Here is a 26,673-nt window from a genome sequence, read left to right on the forward strand (position 1 = left end):
TCCCTCCCTCCTCCTCACATGCGATGAAACACCACAAACTGAGACACACATCGTTTCATATTAAAAATATAAATGTTATTGCTTTGCCTGGAATGTCCCACAGTATGGCATTAAACGTATTTATCTTATGTGTATTCAATTAAAGATTTTATCTCTAAAACAGAAACTTAAACAACATGTTTGTACTGAGCGGGTTTGCCTTTCCACAGACCTGTCTGGCCGTACCGTTGCCATGACAATCAACAATTCAAAACAAAATATTCAAACTTTTGAATGGTGTAAAGCAGGGGTCCCCAACCTTTTTTGCACCACGGACCGGAATAATGTAGGTTTTATTTTCACGGACCGGTGTGCCAGGTTATGCGCAAAAGTGGGCGGGGCTTGGGCTTCCATTCGATTCAGCTCGGAAGGCGAAATGTTCTCAAAAGACGCGTTTGTACATTATTAAGTGTTCTATTCCAAAAGATCCGAATTGGAGTAAAATAACGTACAGTTACACGTGTCCTCACTGTTCCTCTGACTGGTGGAAGCTCATCAGATAAATATGGCAGTCAGCAGAGTTGTTCCCTCAAATATACGTTTAAGATCACCGTCATTTTCAATCTCCAACAGCTGATCCTCTTGTTGCACATGCTCGATTCGCCCGGTTGAATCACAAATGGGTCACGATCCATTCACGTGCAGTTCATGGATCTTTTGCGCACGGGAAGTAGCGCTCAAACTATTGTAAAAGTAAAAACAGGTGATCGCGTAGCAGTTGCAGAATGCTGGCCCAGGTGACATGTCCTCCAAAATCCTCGCTGGCTCCTCGTCTGCTCCTCGTCTGCTCCTCACTTTGCCTTTTCCCCTTTGCAAAAACGCTCTCCAAAGACTTTTGTTTTTTACTCATTTTCGCTGGCTTGTGGGTCTACTTTTGGGCAGCGTGTCATCAAACACCGCGATGATGTATCATGTATAAAGCACTTATCAGTTATGTTCTCACGCAGGACAAGAGCAGAGATATAATATACTTGCCATTATATTTAATGGATTTCATTGGCAATTTCCTATAAGGCTTTTCATTATATATCCACAGACGAGCGTATTAGTGTGTCATGAGGGACAGGCGAAAGTTACGTAGGAGAAGATGCTGTCACTGAGTTTTTGTGCGGCCCGGTTAGGTTAGTACACCTTTAATAAATGCCCTATAGAGACAGTTGAGATGTACAACCATATTTAGTCCAAACCAAACTTTCACTAAAATGTGCAAATTACACACTAAGAACTTCCTCAGAACAGATGTTGTTCCTGTTTCGTGTGGTCTTGAGGTGCTGCTTGGTTTCTCTGCTCACCAGAGTATTGACAGTAACAGTTTGACTGCGTCTCTGACCTGGCTTTGTGCCTCATGTGGAGATAGAAGACTGTAGACTGGAGCTGGTCTGTTCTGATCTGGAACCTCCTCGTACAAATGCTCCCTCTGGAAAAAAACATTGTTTCCTTTATGTAAACCCAGGGCCGGCCCAAGCCTTCAGGGGGCCCTAAGCGAAAACATTTTTGGGGGCCCCTCACCACGTCATCAGAATCAGTTTTATTGCCATTGTCAGTAAACAATTCACATATGGGAACTTTCTTCAACGCAAACAAAGCGCACCAAAACTCCAGGGCATCCGTTTGCCAGTTAGTTTATTCTCAACACCTCACAAACTCAAATATTGAAAACTTAAATCCCACAATGCAACTTGGTATTCCGCTGACATCACCTCTACTCCCTGTACAGATAACACACGTCCCAGATATGTTTTGGGGCGTATTTGTGGGCGTTAAGGATCTACAGCCACATTAGCAGTTTAAATTAATGAACAGGGGGGTCTGGCTCTCCCCCAGAAATTTTCAGACCTTTTTTGGGTCTTCTGGTGCATATGAGTAAAATGTTGAGGTTGTAATGCTATAAAATGATGATGTGATGAAACTGTGCCAGGAGAAAATGACTAAAGCCAGTTATTAATACATTAGTGTACTTAATTACTCAATACAATATTGGCTATGAAAAATAATTATGGTCAAATTGATTCATTTTAACTGAAAATGTAAAAGTAATAGTTATCCTTACTAATTTATCTTTTACAGCTCCCAACTGTTCCTTCTTGCCAAAGTGACAAAACAAGTTATATTAAATTAAACAAATGGCATAAGCATTGCTTGATTAACAATTAACACTGATAAAACAGTGCAAACATATTATTCCCAGAGAATGAACAGAACGAGAAGTGAAGGTCCAAACCTAGCTATAGTGAAGAGACTGCGTTTCTGCAGCTTTGCCACTTTTGTATAAAAATATATAGTATTATTCTATAACAGACGCAATCATAATATGTCTGGTTATTTTTCACTATCAATTTATTATAATTTATAACAAATAGTCTAATGATGCTTTTTAAATTAAATTGAAATGTTTTATTGCTCTATTAAAAGTGAATTACAATATAAATGTTTGTTCTGATCAGAACATCACACACTGGACTCCTGCATGAAACAATGCTGCGATGTGATTGGCTGATGGACCTTACGTGCATAAACCTTTACGTTCCTCTCATTCCACGTTAAGAAGTCAAAGTAAAACAGACATCACGAGTCACGATTGCTCTCACACATGGTGATGTGAGAGAGAGGGACGCAAACTCAAACCCGCTCATCTCTAACTGAGGCTGCACAGGGGCCTGGGACAGGGGCCCGGGACAGGGGCCCGGGACAGGGGCCCGGGACAGGGGCCCGGGACAGGGGCCCGGGACAGGGGCCCGGGACAGGGGCCCGGGACAGGGCCGCACACTGTTCACTCCAAAGTTTCACGTCAGAGGTTCTGGACGAGACGGCGCTCGTCCGGACCGGATCTCCGCCTCTTAGTGACCCGGGCCATAGACGCCCCTCACCGGCCTCACCTGCAGCTCACACTACCAGGCTGGTGTAAATGTTAAGCTTATTATCTTTCATTCAGACATATTATTGTGCGCGGGGCAGAGCTCTCCTCGCCTCCAGCCTGAGCGAACTAACGTGACAGAATCGTGTTGTTTCAAACAGCAGCATTAACCGTCTCTTTGTAAGATAAGTTCAATACCTGGAAAGTGTTGTTGAGTTTGCAGTTTCTTTACATCGTCGATAAGTTTCTTCTTTCGTTTTTCGGCATCGGGGGGATATATTCCTCTCGACATGAGGACCACGTTGTGTTGTGTTTATGTTTTGCTCTCGTTCTCCTCACTCACAATGGAGTTGACCAATCAGCGCAGGTTTGGTGTCTCGGTTGCCAGATTGTCATTACAAATAAATGCGGTTTGTGCGTTATATGTTACCGCTGTGTGCGCTGCCGCGCTATCAGCGCTACTACACTAGTGGAGCACGCTGCGCTTGCACTTCGCATAAGACGGGTTGCCAGATTGGGGGCCCTATTAACGCCTCGGGGCCCTACGCGGCTGCTTAGTTCGCTTATAGGCTGGGCCGGCCCTGTGTAAACCACAGATATAAGCTCGAAAGCAGAGTGGAGAGAGACATTTGGCAAATTGTCTTAGATGTGATGAAAATTATGTCATGGTTTTATTTAGGGCTGCAACTAAAAATGATTTTACCTGTGGACAAGTTAGAAAGTGTTTCTAAAAACATTGTCAAACAAATAAAGGCTGAAATATGGTGACTGAGGGCTTCTAGATAGAGAATATTTACACATTCTGTATTAATGAAAATCAGAAATTGTTCATTCTTTTGGGATATTTTGATTTTGGTTTAATGCTGCCACTGTGTTGTGTTATAAATTGTGTTTTGCAGTCCGTATAGTCCAGATTACGATGATCAAAATACAACATAGGTATTTTCTTATAGTCGATTAGTGACTGATATTTGAAGTTGTACTGAATGAATTAAAAAACAAACATAATTATTATGTTTAATCTGAAGATTCTCACCTCTGGTATTTGCACGCACTCATTGAACTCTGGACACGTGGGATGTAAAACAAAACCACAATAAATACATTTTTCTTCTTTAATGTTCTATTGATTTTTATTGATGAATTTTAAAACATTTTAGTTGTTTCACCTTTTGTTTTGTTGACTCTCTTTCTCCAGAACAGAATGGACAAAGTGACCAAAAGCAGGATCAGAGCAGCTGCCAGAGCCACATACAGAGTAACACCTGTAAGTCACCACACATGGATTTATTCATACGCACACACCGCTCTTTCTACTGTGGAGCTGCAGGACTCACGGTGAGAAGGTTCAGATGAGGCTTCTCTGTCCTGTGTAGTCACATTATGGACGGCTGTGGAGACAGGAGTCCCTTTAAAAAGAGCTCCAGATGCACTAAAGAACAGGGAAGTGCTGCAGATACTGGAGTAACAGTCAGACCTGAGATTGCAGCTAAAATGAGTTTCGGGATCATAGAAAACATTTTAAAGTCGGGTTTAGCCGTGTTATGATGTTTTCTAATCAAAAACATGTCGATATACCTCTGAGTCCACTAACCTTACCCTAATTGTGGAAAAATATACAGTTAAACTTAAACATTTGCTAGCATAGCCACCATGCAAAGTGTGGTTGTGTGGCAGAGCTGGGTTTGAAAAAAACACTCTGCTCTCCACACAAAATAATTAGATGGAGACAACGCACTGGGGTTTCATTTTGACCTTAAGAGCTGCTCTGATCTGTACTGGAGAAAAAACAGATTTAACTTTATGACATGCATAAAAGGAACTAACTGTCTTTCACGTTTCAAAACAGTGAAAACCAGATACAGCCCCTTAAGCAACAGAAAAAGAAGATACACCTTAATGAGTCTTTCCCCAATGTTAAAGACTTGTGTGTTTCTAAAGGGACATGTCTCAATGCTAACGCTAATTCTACTGTTGAAGCAACCAAAAAATCAAATAGAATAACAATCTGCTTCTCTCTGCACAGAGCCCATCGCAGCAGTTTCATGTGCTGGCAAATTTTCTCATTTAGTTTAATATTTTTTTCCCTCACAGTTTTATAATATTTTAAGAAGTGAAAAAAGCAAAGAATGAATGCTAAGAAAGAGAAAGGATTACGTACAACTAATAATAAATGTAATAATTACCACTGATGACATTAATGTGAAATTGGACATGCTCCATCTTCTCTGCTCCAGACCTCATTTCACATGTGTATGAGCCAGAGTCAGAGCTGCTCACATTTTGTATCCTGAAAGTTATGTTAACATGATCTGAATATGCCTTAATTCCAATGCTGTATCTCCCGTTGTCCACGATAAAGCCAGAAGTCTGAACCAAAATATCTTCAGTTTTCTCACAGTCATTTTTACAGATGAACAACTGACCACGTTCATTAAACTTAAACTTTTGTTTAAAGTTTTGTCCTTCCACTGCAGTGTAAACATGAGTCTCTTCTGTGGTGAGTCCTGGTCTTCCTCCACACAGCACTGTGCAACACATGAGTCAGAGTTAGCACTGAACAATGAATGGACTTTCTATAACACTTTATATGCATTTAACAAACAAACAGACAGACTTAGGTTAAAAGTAAAAAACACTCACTAAGAAAGGATATTAAAAGTGGAGCTGTCCTCATGATGACTGACTCGCTTCTGTTTCAAACCAGGAACTTCTGCAGCTCCTCTAATCCCCAGTGAAATGCAGATAAAGCCACACTTCTGATCTCCACCCTCTCTCAAAATATACTTCTCTTTTCACTGCATTCTGAGTTTGTTTCCTCTGAACGTTTATCAGATCGTTTCGAGGAGGGAGTGATGTGTAATGAGATGGAACAGAAGATCAGACACCAGGTCTATTATTATTACAGAATTAACCTTTTATTTTTAATACATTACAGTCATTTCATTGTAAAACCAGACCAAATATATGTATCAATCAATCAAGCTTTATTATAGAGCCCTTCACACTTAAGGTCACCAAAGTGCTTTCCAATAAAATAAAGGCAAAACAAAATATAAAACCATTATACAATACAATGAACAGAGCAGACAATAACACAAACTGTACGTAATAAGTGGCTCTGCATAACTGAGTGTTAACAGCCAGTCTGAATAAATACATTTGGAGCCTGGATTTAAAAAGGCCAAAGTCTGTGATGGTGTTCACATCGAGGAGCAGCTTGTTCCAGAGTCTGAGGCCAACAACAGAGAAAGCTCCATCTCCCCAGTCTTTGAGTCTGGCTTAGTCCTTTCAAGGTCGGGGCGGTTTAAAAAAGGCTTTACTTTAGATAAAAGACGTAAAACTTGCTCTCACAACAAAACACAAACACTTTTAACTTGGTTGACAAGCAATTCAAATGAGAAAACACAGAATCATTAAAAAAAAGGGTTAGATTTTAGTCACAAGAACTGAGCTACAGCATCAGTAAATACTGTTAGAGAGTTTATTTACAAGAGTTAATTAGATGAATAGTTCATAATTTAAGACTTTCTAAAACATTTAACATTGACTTCAGGGGTGGACGATAGTGAGTAAAATGAATGAGGTTACTGTTGATCAAGACGTTCATGCCAAATTAAAATGTGTGCATATTTATCGTGCATTATTTACATTGAATTTGTTTATTCTTAATCAAGAAAATATGAATTCAAAAGATATAGTATTTCAGCTTTACAAATGACACAAATATAAATATGTCTGTGCTCAGAGCGATGTCGGTGTGAGGAGTCTGGTCTGAGTGGGCCTGTCATCTCTGTCTGCTGCTTTCATTATGGACGTGTCTCTTCTGTGGCTGAAGCCAGAGAAGCCAGTGTGCACTGACATGTGACCATTAGTTTGGTGCTGATGAGCCAAAGTGCAGCCGGTGCCAACTTGCACTCCATAGATTGGCTGTATTTTCTTTTAAAAAAATTATAATCTATTCAAATGATGTAAAGAGGGGAGAAAATAAGATCTCTGGTCTTGAACCCATTGAACTATAAGCTGTTAGATCACAGTGTTTAGTGTATATAATAAACCATTACAACATGAACAATACTCTAATAGCAATAAGCAAAAATAAAATATAAAAGCCAGTATAACTTCATTGGTATTGGAAGTATCTCACAGTAAATGGGTCATTATAAGAATAAAGTGAATAAAGTGTCCATGTTTCTTCCAAAACAATCGCTGTCACTTCATCAGAATCAGAAAAGGTTTATTACCATTGTCAATGAACAGAATTAACAAACGTAGGAACTTGCTCTGGTGATTTGGTGCAACATAAAACAATGATTGAAACAACCTATATAAGTCAAAGAGTAAAACAATTAAAGGTGCCATAACATGCTTTTTTTCACGTTTCGTAGTCCATCCTAAGTGTATAATTGATAATAATAAGGGTTGTGCAACACCCTTAACATAATAGTTAAGAAATATCACCCAGACCTAGGACCCCCTCACCAACCCGGAAATGCAGACGGCTTGGTTTGATATTCGCCCCCACCCTTGCGAAGAGCGATCTGGCTCCCCCGCCCAACCCGTGACGTAGTCTCAGAGAGCGCGTGTGTGCCCCGCCCAACCCGTGACGTAGTCTCAGAGCGCGTGTTTGCCCCGCCCACCCGTGACGTAGTGTGTTCCCCACAGTTGTCTGCTCCGCGCTGCGCCGCTCCGCGCGAATGAGTGAGAAACGATAGAACTTCAGATCAACACTACTTTGAGACTAAATAAATCTGGTGTTTATTCTACAGCGTGCGCAGAACAGATATATCTATATGTCTATGGTGACGCGTGCTTGCCCTTATGACGCGGCCTTGCCCCACCGCCCGTCAGTTTGGAGATTGGAGGAAAGGAGATAGTCTGTAATATAGCTAAAAACTGCGGGAATCAATCAAAAGAACACTCTGGGTACATATATGAAGCACAAATAGCAATGTAAGAAGGTTAAAAGCTCTGAAAAGTCGATTTTGCATGTTATGGGACCTTCAAAATCTGCTATAGGATAAAAAATAAAAATGTACAGTTGGATTTACAGATGTAGTGCAAAAAGTGAACAGTGCAGTGAATGAATTAAATTGTGGTTAAATTAACAATGTTTTGGAAGTGTTCATGAGTCCAACGGCAGAGTTTAAGAAACTGTTCTTGTGATGAGAGGTTCTGGTCCGGATGGACCGTAGCCTCCTGTCTGAGGGGAGTGGCCTCCTGTCTGAGGGGAGTAGCTCAAATAGTCCGTGTCCAGGGTGAGAAGGGTCGGCTGTGATCGACCTGCTCGTCCCAGAGCTCTGGAGACGTACAGGTCCTGAAGAGATGGAAGTCTGCAGCCGGTCACCTTCTCAGCCGACCGCACAATGCGCTATAGTCTCTGTTTGTCCCTGGCTGTGGCTCCAGCGTATCACACAGTGATGGAGGAGGTGAGAATGGCCGTGTAGAACTGCACTATCATCTCCGCTGTCAGATTGGCTTTCCTCAGCTGCCACAGGAAGTACATCCTCTGCTGGGCCTTCTTGATGATGGAGCTGATGGTGAGCTCCCACTTGAGGTCCTGGGTGATGGTGGTGCCGAGGAAGCGGAAGGAGTCTACAGTGGTGATGGGGGAGTTTGTGATGGTGAGGGGGGGCTGGGGGCTGTGACTTTCCTGAAGTCCACGACTTTCTACACTGTTTTCTGTGCGTTGAACTCCTGGTTGTTACAGCTGGACCAGGACACCAGCCGGTCCACCTCCCTCCTGTAGACAGACTCATTCCCGTCCGAGATGAGCCCGATGAGGGTCGTCCGCAAACTTGATCAGTTTTACGGAGTCGTGGCTGGAGGTGCAGCAGTTGTGTACAGGGAGAAGAGCAGAGGGGAAAGTACATAGCCCTGTTGAACTCCTGTGCTGATAGTCCGAGTTCTTCCCCAGCCGCACACACTGCCTCCGATCCGTCAGGAAGTCAGTGACCCACCTGTAGGTGGAGTCAGGCCCGTTGAGCTGGGAGAGCTTGTCCTGGACCAGAGCAGGGAGGATGGTGTTGAATGCAGAGCTGAAGTCCACAAACAGGATCCTGGCGTAGGTTCCCGGGGAGTTCAGCGGCTGCAGGGTGAAGTGTAGTGCCAGGTTGATGGTGTCGTCCACAGACCTGTTGGCTCTGTAGGTGAATTGCAGGGGGTCCAGCAGAGGGGAGGTGAGGGACTTCAGGTGGGGGAGGACCAAGCGCTCAAATGACCTCATGACTACAGACGTCAGCGCCACAGGCCTGTAGTCATTAAAGGCGTAATGGACGATTTTAGAACTCAAGCAGAAGTGCGCATGCGCACTCCCCCCATGCAGATGCACAATAAAGCCTCGATGCTACACGTGCATTTGTTTATTAGCGCGACGGATCGCATCGTATCTCTCGTCTCCCGTAGATTTCCGTCTCTTCTGAGCCAGCTCGAACTGTCTTAATTTAGTCCTGTACACTGATGGAACTATATTATGATAGATCCATGCGCTTAGACATGGGGAAACATGCTGCTCTCTGGGGACGAGCCGACGAGGCTGCAGGTGAGCAGTAGGTGCATCCTATGATTGATAGGTGGCAGGACTAATCGGCTGTCCACGCCACGAGGAAATGAGATTCAGATTTGGGCCAAAAAATCGTCCATTCCACCTTTAAGTCCAGTGATCCGGGGCTTCTTGGAGACAGGGACAATGATGGACAACTTAAAGCAGGCTGGGACATGGCGTGGCATTCATATTGACAGTTTGAGCACTGCGGAAATATTCTCAAAGAAGAAACCTCAAGCACAAAAATACTGTATATTCAAGTATATTTTTGTATTATTAAATGTGAAATGCACAGTCTACCACAGATTCACTGGACTCACATGAAACTGGGGAGAGAAAATGTGTATTTGCAGCTAAATAAAAGAAGCACAGGTAATGATGCACATTTTGCTCACAAAACATTTTCTATATTTCTAACATTTATCATCTCATCCAGACTAAGATCTTTTTATGACATATTAAGTATCTAGCACTGAACATAAAATGTCCTGTTAATAAAAAGTTCAGTTTCAAGTTGCCAGACCACTCCACTACATTCTACTTCTACAAAGAATGTTGTTTGTGTTATATTAGAAGAAATAATTGGCAATGTGAGCAAAACTATTTTAACACTCTATTAGTGATGGGGTAGAATATTTTTGTAAATGTATTTAGTAACAGAATACTTGCCTTAAAATGTAGTTTGTAAATTATTTTGTGAGAGTTTTCTGTAAATGACTCCTTAAAGAAATGCACACACTCTCCTCGAGCAGTGTCGTGTGAACCACAGTCCAAAATGATGAAGTACTATCATGTGTTCCTTATGATTTATTCAACTATAGCTTCTTTCCTAAAAATCAGAACAGTTTCTCGATGTGTATTCTACATGTATTAGTTACTTCCCCACTCTGACCCCAAACCAAACAAAAATACACGCTTGCCACTGAAATAGACTTGCTGCTTTGTTAATGCACAATGTTTTGTGGTTCAAACTTCACCTCAGTGGAAAATGATCAATGCCAGTGAAACATGTGCATGTGCTGCACAAAACACCACAAAACTGTGGTCAGCCACTCAGACATTATACTACACACTTTATTCTGGAAACTCACATTAAATGCTTTAGAATATGCATAAAGTGACAATTCCCCTTTATTTATCTAGTAGCAGCATAAATGACATTTGGATCATTATGAAGAGCTTTGTTGGTCCGTCTTGCTTTTGCTCGGAAATTCACAGCAGCATAATTTAAGTTGTCATTAGCCAGGTCCTGTAAGGCAAAGCATGAGTCAGAAAACAGGGTTTGAGTACATGTTTGTGCCTGGTTCAAATTAACCTCGTTTGATCCATTCAGTTCTTGTCTCTGAGCTGCAATGGAGTTGGGAGTTGTCAAATATTTTACAAATAAATTTGAAATAATGTTGAAGGTGAAATATACCTGTTTGAAGTTTCTTGACTTTAAGAGCAAACCAAACAATGGCCATTGTAAGAAGAATACAGAGAACCCCAAGGCTTATGCTTATCCACAATGATAAATGACCTATAGGACACATTTTTACTTAAGTTATTTAATACATTTAATTTTTTTCAAATTTTAAGAGTCATACCTTCACATTCAGTACTCTTTTTATCGTCTTGCGAGCTGTAATCTAAGAACAAATAACACAATTGTTAATTGTATATGATGGATACAAAATAAGAATGAAATGTTGTATGAAATAAGGACGGACGATGTAGTGAGTTTTGAGATGAAGAGAACAACCGTACCACAACCAACACCCGGAACTATGCTCTTATTTCCTATAAAGGATTGTTTTTTAAAAAGCCAAGGAACCAGATCCAATCCTTGTGGAACTCCATAACTGAACACTTACATACTTAGTATAGTAACTAAATTAAGTAAGAATTTGAATGAAATGCTGCACAAGGTTTAATGAAATGATATGTAGCGAATGCAAATTTGAGAATACAAGATAAGTAAAAATGCAATATTTAAATCTTACCTTCAACATTTAACTGCACAACATTAGTTTGTCCAGATCCATAAAGATTACTGACACAAAAGTAGAAGCCACTGTCGGCGATCTCGACGCGCTGGATTTTGAGAGTGACAAAAGAACTATTATAACTTATATTAAATCTGTTATTATTTCCCTCACACGGCTCGGGCTTTGCGGTGAATATGCAGCTATAGTTCTCGTTGTTGACCAGCCTGGACCAAAACACTTCTTTTTTGTCGTTAACATTCCTGCATGACAAGAAAGCATCTTCACCAGACTTTATGTTCACTTTGTTAGACCAAGAGCTCCAGCCTGAAACAAATAATATAATCATTATTAGTCATGATAAATGTGTTCAAATGTTAGATAGTACTTACTGAGGCTGGCCAGAAGAAGAGCCACTAGAATTAAGTAGTTCATAGTGCAACAGTGGAAATGTAGGGTTCTTGATAATGCTTTTAAGATGGTTACAAAGGGGCGGGCTTTTTATCTTGATGTGAGTGCTCATGCAGGCCACATAAAGGACATCCGGACAAAGCAATGCATCAGAAAGCATGTCTCACAGTTGTGTTTATTAAAGAGGGATTGGACAAGCCTGTTCTTTCCTATAGTAGAAATGTCATCTCTGTGAGAACAAAGTGGTCCTGGCTTTACTTTCACTTTTCATCTTTCAGTCCTGTAAAATCAGCCAGTTCCTCAGGCCTGACTGTGACAAGGGATTGTTCTGCTGTTGAAACAGTGAAATGTAAAGTAAGCCTCATGAGTTGTATATAGTTCTGAGGACCCCCAAACCCTGTGTTACCTTTTCTTAGCTCACAGCCGTGACCGTGGCAACATTAAATACCTGCATACTCATTTTTGAAGTCTATATGTTTGGGTTCACATGTTCTCTATTTAACTTTTTGGGGGGTAATCTATATGTCTAAATATACAATATAATCATACCACAATGCAAAGAGAATAATATGTACAAATGTGTGGATATAATGAGTGTTTGTCTTTGTGTGTAATGCATCGTTATGGACTTGATAATAATAGTCTTTCTTCCATATCTTTATTTGAAAACTATTTTTAAAGGGGTAATGTATTTGTAGATGACATAATATGATTAAAAATAAAATGGGACATTATTTCAATTAAAGCGTGGCAGCTCTGTGTTGGCATTAGTTTCAGAAGATGCATGTGTTTTTGTCTGTGTTCAAAATGGACCTAAATATAGACTACTGCAGTTTCCCAAACTGTGGTACATGTACCTCTGGCAGTACACGGGCTTCAGGTGGTACGTGGATTCTTCTGCAGTGAAAATGTTTGCTCAATGTAAAGTAATTTTACTCCATATTTTTATTCTCTTTTGCGTCAATGATGATCCCTAAGTTCAAGCCTTGGCCCAGAGCACCCCGAGTACTCAACACTTACATGCACTTTCATATTGAAGTCTATATGTTTACATTGTATACTTGTGCTTGGATTGTATAAGTACACAATGTAATCATACCACAATGTAAAGAGAATAATACACCACACACGATCTAAAGTAATAATATATATAATATATTGGTTTGTTTGCGTTGATATGCAATTTGCAATCATTGTGGACATAAGCATAGCATGACTTATACACTATTTTTAAAACAAGGTGGTATTGTATTCGTGCACGACAAAATCACATATTAATGTCCCAGAAAATGATTTCATGCAAAGTTTGAGAACCTTCTGTAGCCATTAGCTTCAAAAAGACACATGATCTTTTTAAACACTCAAACAGACCCGACTATAATGCCAGACAGAGCCCCTGCCAGATCTGCTGCTAGTTCCTGTGTCAAAACCACAGAGCATTGTGTACAAGTGATGCTTCACAGGCCTCATTATTACTCCACTTAAACGTTCACATGGTGTATACTAGTATTACAGTTAACTTCAACGTCTTATATCAGAAGTTCCTCAGGACAGTGTTTCTGGTTACAAATACAAAAGTAAAATATGAAGTATAAATGATATGAGGAGTCAATGCTACGGGGAAGTGATGGTGGAGTGCGGCACAGTTTGACCTGCACCTTCCCCTCTCAGACACCGGGGGCGCTGCTGGTGCTGCTGCTGCTGGTAAAGCCAACTTCAGAGTATGTGGGGGACTTGACTCTGTCTTCTACCTGATGAGACAAAGGAAGAAGATAACATTTTGTTTAGAAAATGCTTTCTCCAAATGATATGAAGCCTAAATGTTACAAAAATGCTTAATGAAGGAAACATTTTAAATTAAGTTTTTTGTATATTATATTATACAGGTACATAAAACAGACACTTAAAAAACATTACTGTGAGCGGGTTCGCCTCTCCACAGATCTCACCTGTCTGTGGGTTTCAGAGTGATGAAAAATGAGTCCCGTTGACATGACAATTAACAATTCAAAACAAAATATTCTATCTTTTGAATGGTGAAAAGTGCTCAAAATGAAGCTATAAACAGGAAGCTGAAACTGAAAATGAAGAACTCTAACCTGAGACAAGTTTAATGCCGTACTGTGGGACATTCTAGACACAGCTATAATATCTCCATGGCGACAAGCAGGTGTCAGACCCTCTAGCAGAAAGCTTAAATAAAACACCTTTAGCTTAAAGGATTTATAAGGCCTAAACATTAACAGAATAATTGACTTTACTCTTAATATATTTATAGAAAACTCCAGACTTTCCAAATTTCCAACCCCAACTGGCTGTTTGATGAGAGGAATAAAACAATCTCAAGATTTGTGTGGCAAGGCAGGAAACCACAAATCTGATTTAAAACTCTACAATCATCAGAAAAAAAAGGAGGCTGGGGTTTACCTTGTCTGAAAAATTACTGTATTTCAGTTCAAATCAGAGCGTTGCTGGTGTGAGCCAGAATATGAAGCTCAATGGAAAAAGAGTAATGTTGTGCCTGAGGTTCCTGTGCAGGTCTCACTGACAGATGACAAACTGTTGAGTCATTTAGAGGAAGTTAAGAATTGCTGGGTAAAATCTGGAAGGAGCTAATCGAAACATACAGACAAAACAAAGATGTTCAAATCTTAAATTGGTTGGTTTATGATCAAGGTTTTGTACCAAAGAACTTAGACATGAGATTTAAAGTCAGTGTAACAGACAGTGTAACTGTCTTTTATTTATTATAAGAAATTAAGCAAAGCAACAACCATTATAACCCTCTGACTGAAATATGTATTAAGACTTATAAATCAGAACTTTCGAGGAGAATAATATCTAAATTATATAACTGCATTAATAATCTGGACGACCATTCTACCAAATATATTTAAAAATAAATGGGAAAACGTTTATTCAAAACACCATGTCAAAGCGCTCATTATTCACAGGGAAATTCCAACTATTGGGGAAACAGTGGCAGCCAAAAAGCAACTGTCCTGTTGCTCACAAATATTGGACTGGAATCATCATAGCGCTATAGACTGATTTTGATATTGCCATTCCATTTGATTAAACTATGTATTTGGGCCTTAAAACTCCTGCCATAAACTTAATAAATGGATAACTTTGGAGCACACTATTGGCAGCAGGGAAAAGGTCTGGTTCAAAAATGCTTGACACAAACTGCACCTACAATAAAGGACTGGCCTGACATTATAATGGACATATAGGAGAAAACTAATCACATTCTGACTCAACTCCAGGAAAAGAAATAACTTCTCCATGGAGACAAGCAAATGTTAATAAAAGCCAAATAGAGACAATTGAAATGTACAACTATATTTAGTTTAACTAAAATGTGCAGAACATCCTCAGAATCCTGTTCCTGTTTCGTGTGGTCTTGAGGTGCTGCTTGGTTTCTCTGCTCACCAGAGTATTGACAGTAACAGTTTGACTGCGTCTCTGACCTGGCTTTGTGCCTCATGTGGAGATAGAAGACTGTAGACTGGAGCTGGTCTGTTCTGATCTGGAACCTCCTCGTACAAATGCTCCCTCTGGAAAAAACATGAACCTTGTTTCCTTTACATACAGGACAGAAGCAAGCTTGAAAGCAGAGTGGAGAGAGACATTCACCAAATTATCTGAGACTTTTAAATAAATAAAAAAAAAACTGAAATATGGAGTATAGAATATGGAATATAGAGACTATTTACGAATTCTGTATTATTAATGAAAATCAGAAATAGGTCCTTCTTTTTTGACGTTTAGTTTGAATAATGCCACTGTCTTTGTTGTGTTTCAGAATATACAGACTGTAAAACACAGTCTGTATATTCTGTAACACAGCAAAGGCTGTATAACTACGTTGTTTTTTGTTTTAAATAATTTGCACTGTTCACTTTCAGCACTACATCTGTAAATTTGACTGTACATTTTGTGTACATAGTAAGCCTATATTTATCTTTATCCTATAGTAGATTTAAATTGTTTTTCGTTAATTCATGCCCTTTTTGATTTTATATATGTTGTTTTATTCTTGTTCATTGTTTTATGTTGCCCCAAATCACCAGAGTAAGTTCCTATGTTTGTGAATTCTGTTCATTGACAATGGCAATAAACCTTTTCTGATTTCTGAGTATAATAAAGTCCAGATTACAATTATTACATCACAAATGTCAGTGGTGGGCCGTCAGGGCCAGCAAGGCCTAAACATAATCAGAATATAATTTTAAAAAATATATATTTTCACACAAATATTTATTACATTACTCCCCAGAGTAAGAGTTATACGCTTCATTTCATGGCTTTCCTCTTGGTTGCACTGCTTCAGCCCCAGGTTGAGATTTGGAGGGCTGGTCTTTATGTCAGATCTTTGATCCAATCATATTCTGCCATCATGTGTTGCAAGGGATCTAAAATCTGCCCTCAGGCCTTCAGACTCAACAGTGAGGGTGCTTGTAGCTTAGAGTGAATGGAAATGAAAATGATGTGTCAACCAACCAGCTTTAGAGCTGCTGGCTGTTGCACAGGAGCCAGCTAGCAGGTGTAGCACGAGCACGTCTTTTGATTGGATCACTAATATTGAGAGGCAGGTCCTATGGGCGGGGCTATGCAGAACCTCAGAACGAGGAAACTGAATTTGACAGACAAACTAATTTGTGTACTACTAAGCTGTTTTTTCACCCCACCCCACCCACAAAGGAGGAAAAGATATCGATTTGGTCGAGGATATAATTATAATGTCTTTCTCAAGACTTGCGTTTTAACAATGAAATTTCCCCATGTGTGGACAATAAACGATTATCTTATCTTATCTTATCTTAAGACAAACCTTTCAAGAAAAGTTAGACATTGTAAGGAGAGGTCGTCCGACGCCGACGCTGCAAAGCCTGTTACAGGCGGATTGTTCCCCACTTTCAAAGTTCCAACGTGGACAACGGCGTGGACAAGGTGACGCAACGCCTGGTTAAACTACGTTTCTGTCTAAATGCATAGTGTTTAGAGTCATGGCATCATAATGATGGTAATAAGAGGTGGATTAATTCGGGTGGGACTGTGTAGGACCTCTCTGAAGGCCCAAGCCCCAGACCTACGGCCCATCACTGACAAATGTTGTGTTATTTTATAGTCGATTAATCACTGGTAGTTGATTGACCTAGATTTATATTCAACTATTATGCACAGAATGATAAAAAAAATAAAAATATATAATAATTTATATATATATATATATATATTCTGAAGATTCTCACCTCTGGTATTTGCTTGCACTCATTGGACTCTGGAGACGTGGGAGGTAAAACAAAACCTCAATAAATGAATGTTCCTTCACACATTTTCTATAGATTTTTATTGATGGAATAAAAAAATAAAAAATAGTTTCACCTTTTCTTTTGTTGACTCTCTTTCTCCAGAACAGAATGGACAAAGTCGCCAAAAGCAGGATCAGAGCAGCTGCCAGAGCCACATACAGAGTAACACCTGTAAGTCACCACACATGGATTTATTCACACGCACACACCACGCCGTTAAAAGCCGTTTTTCAGGCCCAGGGAATCAGTGCATTGTTGACTTGTTGGAGATGAACATTGGATATTTTACACAAATCAATCTACTTTACAGCACATTTTAGAGGAGAGACTTTTCCCACATTCTTGACTTACTGAACAAAGCATTACAACAAAAGTGCAATTACGTATCAATTATATATACCGATCCGTAGGGGGCGAAATAAGCTCAATAAAACTCCCAAGTTTGTTTTGTCATTGCGCTCAATTGTCAAAATGCTTTCTGGGCAGCAGAGGATTTTTTTGTTGCAGTACAAAACTCACAACAGGTTTAAAAGATCCATAAAAACACTCCCCTTCACTTTTTTCTCTGCTGCTCCTACTTCTGCCTCTGGTAGGGCTTTTCGCATCTCTCGTCTCTGCAGATTTCTGTCTCTTTTGAGCTAGACCACAGTCTTCCTCTGCCGTCCTTCAGCCTGTACACTGAAGGATCTCGCTAAACACACACTGGCATATCAACCACCCATGCGTAGCCAGGGAAACGTGCTGCTATGCTGGGGACGAGACAGAACGAGGCTGCAGGTGAGCAGTAGGACAAAAGGGATGATGGATATGTGCGAGGACTAATCGACTGTCCACGCCACATGAAAAAAAAATGCATGCGCCCTGTCCCCCTGTCCATCTGTGGATCTAACCTTCTGTCCACCTGTCCTCCTGTCCATATGTCCTCCTATCCTCCTGTCCACCTGGCCTCCTGTCCTTCTGTCAGCCTGTCCTCCGGTCATCCTGTCCATCTATCCTCCTGTCCTCCTTTCCACCTGGCCTCCTGTCCTCCTGTCCATCTGTCCTCCTGTCCTCCTGTTCATCTGGCCCCCTGTCCTTCTATCCACCTGTCCTCTAGTCCTCCTGTCCTCTCTTTGTTGCTTTTGTAATGTATCTTTACAGCCACTAAAGCCTGTTTTATTTTAATGCTGTTGTGAGGCTCGTGCTTCTCGATATGAGTTACTCCTGCATCTGTTTTGATTATCAGCTAACATAACACACATACTCACGGTGAGAAGGTTCAGATGAGGCTTCTCTGTCCTGTGTAGTCACATTATGGACGGCTGTGGAGACAGGAGTCCCTTTAAAAAGAGCTCCAGATGCACTAAAGAACAGGGAAGTGCTGCAGATACTGGAGTAACAGCCAGACCTGAGATTGCAGCTAAAAAAGGGTTTTGGGACTAAATATATTTTTTTAAATGTGCATAGGGGTAAGCCATGTCTAATAACCTGTTTTACCTTATGAGTTCAAAACACTTATTTCCACCTCATAAGGTGGTTTTGTAGAAAGTAATCATCTGTGTTCTTAAAGGTGTTGCACCTAATTTTTACCGTCTTCAAAAACCAAATGTATTCCTCATTTACTCAACGCATTCTGAGGATTCTGAGTGTAATTAATCACCTCCATAAGTTTATAAGTGCTTTTCATAACGTTCAGAGCCCAGAGCGAGATTTGGTAAGCTAACAAACATTAGCATGCTAGCAGCGCACTTCCTGCTTCACAGAGAATAAAACGCTCATTGATAAAATGCAGGAGATTAATGCATAAAAGAGCGTCTGTGGTAACATTTTGGAGACAGAAGAACAGCAGAAATAGATAAAACATGACAATAATAAATGCAATAATTACCACTGGTGGTGACATTGATCTGAAATAGGACATTCTCCATCATCACTGCTCCTGACCACATTTCACATGTGTATGAGCCAGAGTCAGAGCTGCTCACATTGTTTATGCCAACAACCATGTCAAAATGATGTGAATATGCCTCAATTCCAATGCTGAATCTCCCTTTGTGCACGCTGGGGCCAGAAGTCTGAGCCAAAACAACTGAAACCTTTGTTCAAAGTTTTGTCCTTCCACTGCAGTGTAAACATGAGTCTCTTCTGTGGTGAGTCCTGGTCTTCCTCCACACAGCACTGTGCAACACATGAGTCAGAGTTAGCACTGAACAATGAATGGACTTTCTATAGATTTTGTTCACCTGACGTCACAACATTCTAAAATCCTACAGTTTAAACTGAGCTGGAACAGGTCAGAATTCTCAGGTCGAATTCACTCTTCCACTGTCAGATGTCAGATTGTTGACCTGGTTTATGAGTCATATCCACATGAAACAAAAAACTGGCACAAAGTTCAACACCTTCTCTGTCATTTTAAAATACTTTGAAGACAAACGATTAATATTGTAGATTTAAGAACCAAATCCTTTAGAAATAATGATAAAGTTAAACTTTCATTGGATTTCTGAATGTCTGATATTTCTTTCAAAAACCTTAATCTCCCATTGAGTTACAAAGACCCCAGTTCACCATCTGAAATGATGACAAATTCTACAACGTGAACGCAACCAGCACATTTTAACACGCATTAACAAACAAACAGACAGACAGAGTTAGGTTAAACGTAGAAAACACTCACTAAGAAAGGATATTAAAAGTGGAGCTGTCCTCATGATGACTGACTCGCTTCTGTTTCAAACCAGGAACTTCTGCATCTCCTCTAATCTCCAGGGAAATGCAGATAAAACCACACTTCTGATCTCTCTCTCTCAAAATATACTTCTCTTTTCTTGTTTCCTCTGAAAAACGTATCGAATAGACTTTGAGGCAATAAGGGGAAGAGCCAGTGATGTGAAATATGATAGAAGACAACATCAGACCCAGGAAGTAGAAAAACTTAATTATTGTTGCAGTTATTTTATAGTTATTTCATGATATGCTCAAACTGAAACTATGTACAAATGTCAAACAGAATTTAGTCAAAAGAACTCATCTACAGCAACAATAATAAGTTTAATGTTGAGAATACATCGTCAGAAGAGGCGGGGTATTCAGATGGAACAGAAAGATAATTACCACTGGTGATGACATTGATCTGGAATCCTACAGATTCCATCCTCATTGCTCCTGAGCATATTTCACATCCGTATGAACCAGTCAGAGCTGCTCACAGGACTTATTCCTTTATTCTAACTTGCTGGACAAGTGGAACTGAATCTGCCTCCAATTCAATACTGCATCTCTCATTGTGCGCTCTGATGCCAGAAGTCTCAAACTAAATCTCCTCTTTTTCCCTGTAGTCGTTTGTACAGAGGGCCCGAAGTGTCCCAGAGTCAGAAAAGACAAATGTAGCTCCAACGTTTTGTCCTTCCACTGCAGTGTGAACATGAGTCTCTCTGGTGAGTCCTGAGTCACACCACACAGCACTGTGCAACACACGAGTCACAGTTAAAGGTGCACTACGTCACTTTTCTGGTAGAGGTTCCAGGACTTTCTTGTTTCTGTCGAGACTTCTTTGCTTTGTCTGGAACATTTCACATTCAGGCAATAAGACCGCACTCACATTGAGATTCTGTGTTTTAGAATCGGTTTTAAGGTTCTTTTACTGGTTTATATGTCTTAATGGTCTCTGGCCTTCTTATTGTCAGAACTGCTTTTACCATACAAATGCTCGCGGCCCTCCAGCAGCAGGCTCCTAGTCATTCCCAAAGTCAGGACACACTCAGAGCGAGGCTTCTCTCCAGTACTACGGCCCTCGTCTATGGAACAGTCTCCTGGAGGAGCTCAGAGCTGCAGAGAACGAGGGTCCTGGTGTGTGTGTGTGTGTGTGTGTGTGTGTTTAAAGCTGAACAGTAATTGCACTTTCATATCTAATATGCATTTATGTGACTAATAAATATATAGCTCTGACTTTACAAATGGAGAACGCAGCAAGGAGCTGTAGTGGCCCTGTTCTCATGACGACTTTGTTTCAAACCAGGAAGCATTCGCAGACATTTTAAACCAGTACTTAATACATTTGACATCTCAAACTTCTCTAAAAATTTCCTTCTCTCTTCATCATATTCCATCTTTGTTTTTTAATAATTATCAAACAAGAGGCTGAGACGAAATCAGGGGAAGAAGGTTATATGCACAAATAAATATGTATAATGTTTTTTCTACAGAACTACATCATGGTTAAATGTTGTTTGAGCATTTTGTTACAACGGTTCAGTCAATTGAATATATGTGTACGACACGATACAATACAAACAAATAAAAGCATAAATCTTCACATTAAAGTTGAATAATACAGTACACATAAATTAAAGGCTTTCTACATTGTAAAACACGGTGCTATGTGGGCAGAGGTGGTCTGTAACCATTTTTGAGGATCTGTACTTGAGTCATATTTTAGCTGAGTAATTATTACTTTGACCACTACATTTGAAGGATAAATACAAAACTTTCTCCTCCACTAAATATCTCGTCCACCAGGGGGCAGTGTGCGCTCAGTCCACAGTCAGATGGAGCAGTAGGTTTGCTTTGGGTCCATACACTTCAGTCTGAAACAAAGAAAAATACATTACTCATCATTTAAAAATGTGGGGACTGAGGGCTTCAAGCTAGAGAACAAATGTATACAAAAAAAAATCTTTTTTACATTTTGATTTAATAATACCACTGTCTTTGTTTTGTTTCAGAACAAACAAAGGCAGAATAATATAAGATAAGATAGGATAAGATAATCCTTTATTGTCCCACATAGGGAAATTCCATTGATGCAACGCAGGTAGATACAGAGATAGATACAGAAGAAAAGAACAAATAACTTATAGGAAGTTTGAAAAACACTCTCAGTAGAAGATCTCTTATAAAAATCTTAGGATGTCCGCCGATATAGTCCAGATTATGATTTTAACAATACAAATGTTATGATATTTACAGTTGACTAGTAACCATTAGTATATTTATATTTAATTATTATGTACAGAATGATAAAAAAATAAATTAAAATAATGAGTTTTTAATCTGAAGATTCTCACCTCTGGTATTTGCACACACTCATTGAACTCTGGACACGTGGGATCTAAAACAAAACCACAATAAATTACTGTTTCTTCACAAATGTTCTATTGATTTTTATTGATGAATTTTAAAACATTTTAGTTGTTTCACCTTTTGTTTTGTTGACTCTCTTTCTCCAGAACAGAATGGACAAAGTGACCAAAAGCAGGATCAGAGCAGCTGCCAGAGCCACATACAGAGTAACACCTGTAAGTCACCACACATGGATTTATTCATACGCACACACCGCTCTTTCTACTGTGGAGCTGCAGGACTCACGGTGAGAAGGTTCAGATGAGGCTTCTCTGTCCTGTGTAGTCACATTATGGACGGCTGTGGAGACAGGAGTCCCTTTAAAAAGAGCTCCAGATGCACTAAAGAACAGGGAAGTGCTGCAGATACTGGAGTAACAGTCAGACCTGAGATTGCAGCTAAAATGAGTTTCGGGATCAAAGAAAACATTTTAAAGTCGGGTTTAGCCGTGTTATGATGTTTTCTAATCAAAAACATGTCGATATACGTCTGAGTCCACTAACCTTACCCTAATTGTGGAAAAATATACAGTTAAACTTGAACTTAAACTTAGGTTGAAAAAAAAACACTCTGCTCTCCACACAAAATAATTAAATGCAGACAACGCACTGCGGTTTCATTTTGACCTTAAGAGCTGCTCTGATCTGTACTCTGTACTGTACTTTCACGTCAGTACAACAGTAAAAACCAGGTACACCCCCTTAAAACAGAAAAGGAAGCTATACCTTAATGAGTCTTTCCTTAATGTTAAAGACTTGTGTGTTTCTAAAGGGACATGTTTGTGTCTCAATTCTAACGCTAATTCTACTGTTGAAGCAACCAAAAAAATCCCACAGACTTGTTCCAGAGTCTGGGGCCAACTACAGATAAAGCTCCATCTGTTAGTATCCGCGCTGCAGACTCTATTTCCCACGTGCCCCTTGTGTTTGTCATGTGCTCCCATGGTTGTTTCCCCCCCACTTCTCTGTGTATTTAAGTTCTGTCTCCCCTTTGTTCTGTGTCTGGTCGTCACTTGATGTCTGTCCTGCGACTGCCTGGTTTATCTGTCTACCTGAGCAAGTTTGTACCTTTCAGTTCTGGCTTTTTGGAAGTTTGGATATTTTGTGTTTTTTGACTTTTGGAGCCTTTGTGCCTACCTTTGGATTTGGAACGTTTTGTTATCCGGACTGCTTTTGGATTTTTGCCTCTGGGATCATAACACCATTTCCCCAGTCTTTGAGTCTGGCTTAGTCCTTTCACGGTCGGGGTGGTTTATAAGGCTTTACTTTTGATAAAAGACGTGTAACTTGCTCTCAACAAAACAAACACTTTTAACTTGGTTGACAAGCAATCCAACATAGAATCATGAAAAGGGTTTAGTCACAAGAACTGAGCTACAGCATCAGTAAATACTGTTAGAGTTTATTTACAAGCGTTAATTAGATGAATAGTTCATAATTTAAGACTTTCTAAAACATTTTACATTGACTTCAGGGGTGGACGATAGTGAGTAAAATGAATGAGGTAACGATCGGCTCCTCAGAGCCCAGTTACCATTAATTTATTTAGGGTGTAATAGTGATGCGCAATGCTTTTGTGTCTGTTTAAGCTGCTGATAAGTTCTGATAATGTGTAAATTGGAAAATAAAATGTCCACGCCCCAAACACTTCGTGCCTTTTACTTTGACTAAACAAAAATCACGTCACATGTAACACAGCTGACGGCTTCAGTTTATGGTTTCTCAAACCTTCACGGTGTTCACGGAGTTTAGTCATTAAATCCAAATGAGAAAAAGTATATTCCATAAAAACGCACAATAATAACCCACAATAAAGCGCGCCGCGCTCTCAGGTGCGCGCGCTCTCCGCCGCTGAATACAGCGTAATCCGAACACGGCAGCAAGGTTCGCTCCACAGGTTTCGCCCCGGTGATCCTCACAGTCCGGTTCTACTGAGTTCAGTTCTCACAGTAGGTATAGGTGGCCGCCGCTCGTCTCGCTCGATCCGGCCCGAGCGGTGCCAAAACCAAGCTCAAGCTCCTCCCCCCCTGTAGTAACCCTAATGAGCGCTCCAGTCCACACACCTCGGACACGCCTCCCATTCATAAAAAGGAATACAGGGCGGGATAAACAGAAAAGCGGGCTGTTACACATATATCAAAGAAGAAACCTCAAGCACAAAAAATACTGTATACTGTACACACAACAAAATACTGTACAAGTAAGAAATCACACACAAATTTTTATATTTTTGTATTTGTAAATGTGAAATGCACAGTTCAGATTCACTGGACTCACATGAAACTGGGGCAGAGAAAATGTGTATTTGCAGCTAAATAAAAGAAGCACAGGTAATGATTCACATTTTGCTCACCAAACATTTTTTTAACATTTCTAACATTTATCATCTCATCCAGACAGATATTTTTTATGACATATTAAGTATCTAGCACTGAACATAAAATGTGCTGTTAATAAGACATTAATAAAAAGTTCAGTTTCAAGTTGTCATGCCAGACCACTCCACTGCATTCTACTTCTACAAAGAATGTTTTTTGTGTTATATTGGAAGACATAATTGGCAATGTGAGCAAAACTATTTTAACACTCTATTAGTGATGGGGTAGAATATTTTTGTAAATGTATTTAGTAACAGAATGTAGTTTGTAAATTATTTTGTGAGAGTTTTCTGTAAATGACTCCTTAAAGAAATGCACACACTCTCCTCGAGCAGTGTCGTGTGAACCACAGTCCAAAATGATGAAGTACTATCATGTGTTCCTTATGATTTATTCAACTATAGCTTCTTTCCTAAAAATCAGAACAGTTTCTCGATGTGTATTCTACATGTATTAGTTACTTCCCCACTCTGACCCCAAACCAAACAAAAATACACGCTTGCCACTGAAATAGACTTGCTGCTTTGTTAATGCACAATGTTTTGTGGTTCAAACTTCACCTCAGTGGAAAATGATCAATGCCAGTGAAACATGTGCATGTGCTGCACAAAACACCACAAAACTGTGGTCAGCCACTCAGACATTATACTACACACTTTATTCTGGAAACTCACATTAAATGCTTTAGAATATGCATAAAGTGACAATTCCCTTATATTTATCTAGTAGCAGCATAAATGACATTTGCATCATTATGAAGAGCTTTGTTGGTCCGTCTTGCTTTTGCTCGGAAATTCACAGCAGCATAATTTAAGTTGTCATTAGCCAGGTCCTGTAAGGCAAAGCATGAGTCAGAAAACAGGGTTTGAGTACATGTTTGTGCCTGGTTCAAATTTACCTTGTTTGATCCATTCAGTTCTTGTCTCTGAGCTGCAATGGAGTTGGGAGTTGTCAAATATTTTACAAATAAATTTGAAATAATGTTGAAGGTGAAATATACCTGTTTGAAGTTTCTTGACTTTAAGAGCAAACCAAACAATGGCCATTGTAAGAAGAATACAGAGAACCCCAAGGCTTATGCTTATCCACAATGATAAATGACCTATAGGACACATTTTTACTTAAGTTATTTAATACTTTAAATTTTTTTCAAATTTTAAGAGTCATACCTTCACATTCAGTACTCTTTTTATCGTCTTGCGAGCTGTAATCTAAGAACAAACAATCAACTTTGTTAGATGTATTTGATGGATAAAAAATAAACTGCTATAAATAAGGACGGACGATGTAGTGAGTTTTAAGATGAAGAGAACAACCGTACCACACCCAACACCCGGAACTATGCTCTTATTTCCTATAAAGGATTGTTTTTTAAAAAGCCAAGGAACCAGATCCAATCCTTGAGGAACTCCATAACTGAGTAACTTTGAGAATACAAGATAAGTAAAAATGCGATATTTAAATCTTACCTTCAACATTTAACTGCACAACATTAGTTGGTCCATATCCATAAAGATTACTGACACAAAAGTAGAAGCCACTGTCGGCGATCTCGACGCGTTGGATTTTGAGAGTGACAAAAGAACTGTCAAAACTTGTGCTAAATCTCTTATTTCCCTCACACGGCTCGGGCTCTGTGGTGCATATGAGGCTATAGTTCTCGTTGTTGACCAGCCTGGACCAAAACACTTCTTTTCCGGCGTAATTATTCCTGCATGACAAGAAAGCATCTTCACCAGACTTTATGTTCACTTTGATAGACCAAGAGCTCCAGCCTGAAACAAATAATATAATCATTATTAGTCATGATAAATGTGTTCAAATGTTAGATAGTACTTACTGAGGCTGGCCAGAAGAAGAGCCACTAGAATTAAGTAGTTCATAGTGCAACAGTGGAAATGTAGGGTTCTTGATAATGCTTTTAAGATGGTTACAAAGGGGCGGGCTTTTTATCTTGATGTGAGTGCTCATGCAGGCCACATAAAGGACATCCGGACAAAGCAATGCATCAGAAAGCATGTCTCACAGTTGTGTTTATTAAAGAGGGATTGGACAAGCCTGTT

At 39.8% G+C, this 26,673-nt stretch overlaps 1 protein-coding gene and 3 long non-coding RNA genes across 4 annotated transcripts; all 4 read right to left on the minus strand.

Annotated features, from left to right (window-relative positions):
• Positions 1 to 1,341: 1,341 nt before the first annotated feature.
• Positions 1,342 to 4,350, minus strand: LOC140372061 (uncharacterized). The gene is made up of 3 exons (XR_011928515.1): positions 4,063 to 4,350; positions 3,930 to 3,958; positions 1,342 to 1,456 (listed from the first exon to the last, which is right to left on the minus strand). It is a non-coding gene; the product is annotated as an uncharacterized lncRNA (long non-coding RNA).
• Positions 4,351 to 10,572: 6,222 nt separating this feature from the next.
• On the minus strand, positions 10,573 to 11,971 carry LOC140371805 (uncharacterized). The gene is made up of 6 exons (XM_072459016.1): positions 11,794 to 11,971; positions 11,420 to 11,728; positions 11,024 to 11,065; positions 10,855 to 10,956; positions 10,753 to 10,784; positions 10,573 to 10,686 (listed from the first exon to the last, which is right to left on the minus strand). The coding sequence occupies exons 1-6, from the start codon at positions 11,834 to 11,836 to the stop codon at positions 10,573 to 10,575; spliced, it is 642 nt and encodes a 213-aa protein (XP_072315117.1). The 5' UTR covers positions 11,837 to 11,971.
• Positions 11,972 to 17,209: 5,238 nt separating this feature from the next.
• LOC140372095 (uncharacterized) lies at positions 17,210 to 19,895 on the minus strand. Its single transcript, XR_011928520.1, has 3 exons — positions 19,790 to 19,895; positions 18,998 to 19,287; positions 17,210 to 17,299 (listed from the first exon to the last, which is right to left on the minus strand). It is a non-coding gene; the product is annotated as an uncharacterized lncRNA (long non-coding RNA).
• Positions 19,896 to 25,484: 5,589 nt separating this feature from the next.
• Positions 25,485 to 26,023, minus strand: LOC140371978 (uncharacterized). The gene is made up of 2 exons (XR_011928507.1): positions 25,780 to 26,023; positions 25,485 to 25,712 (listed from the first exon to the last, which is right to left on the minus strand). It is a non-coding gene; the product is annotated as an uncharacterized lncRNA (long non-coding RNA).
• Positions 26,024 to 26,673: the final 650 nt, after the last annotated feature.

This window comes from Eucyclogobius newberryi, unplaced genomic scaffold (genome assembly GCF_026437365.1).
Source record: "Eucyclogobius newberryi isolate DKJ021-1_F unplaced genomic scaffold, fEucNew1.0.hap1 SCAF_22, whole genome shotgun sequence".
In the NCBI taxonomy this organism is placed as follows: Eukaryota; Metazoa; Chordata; class Actinopteri; order Gobiiformes; family Gobiidae; genus Eucyclogobius; species Eucyclogobius newberryi.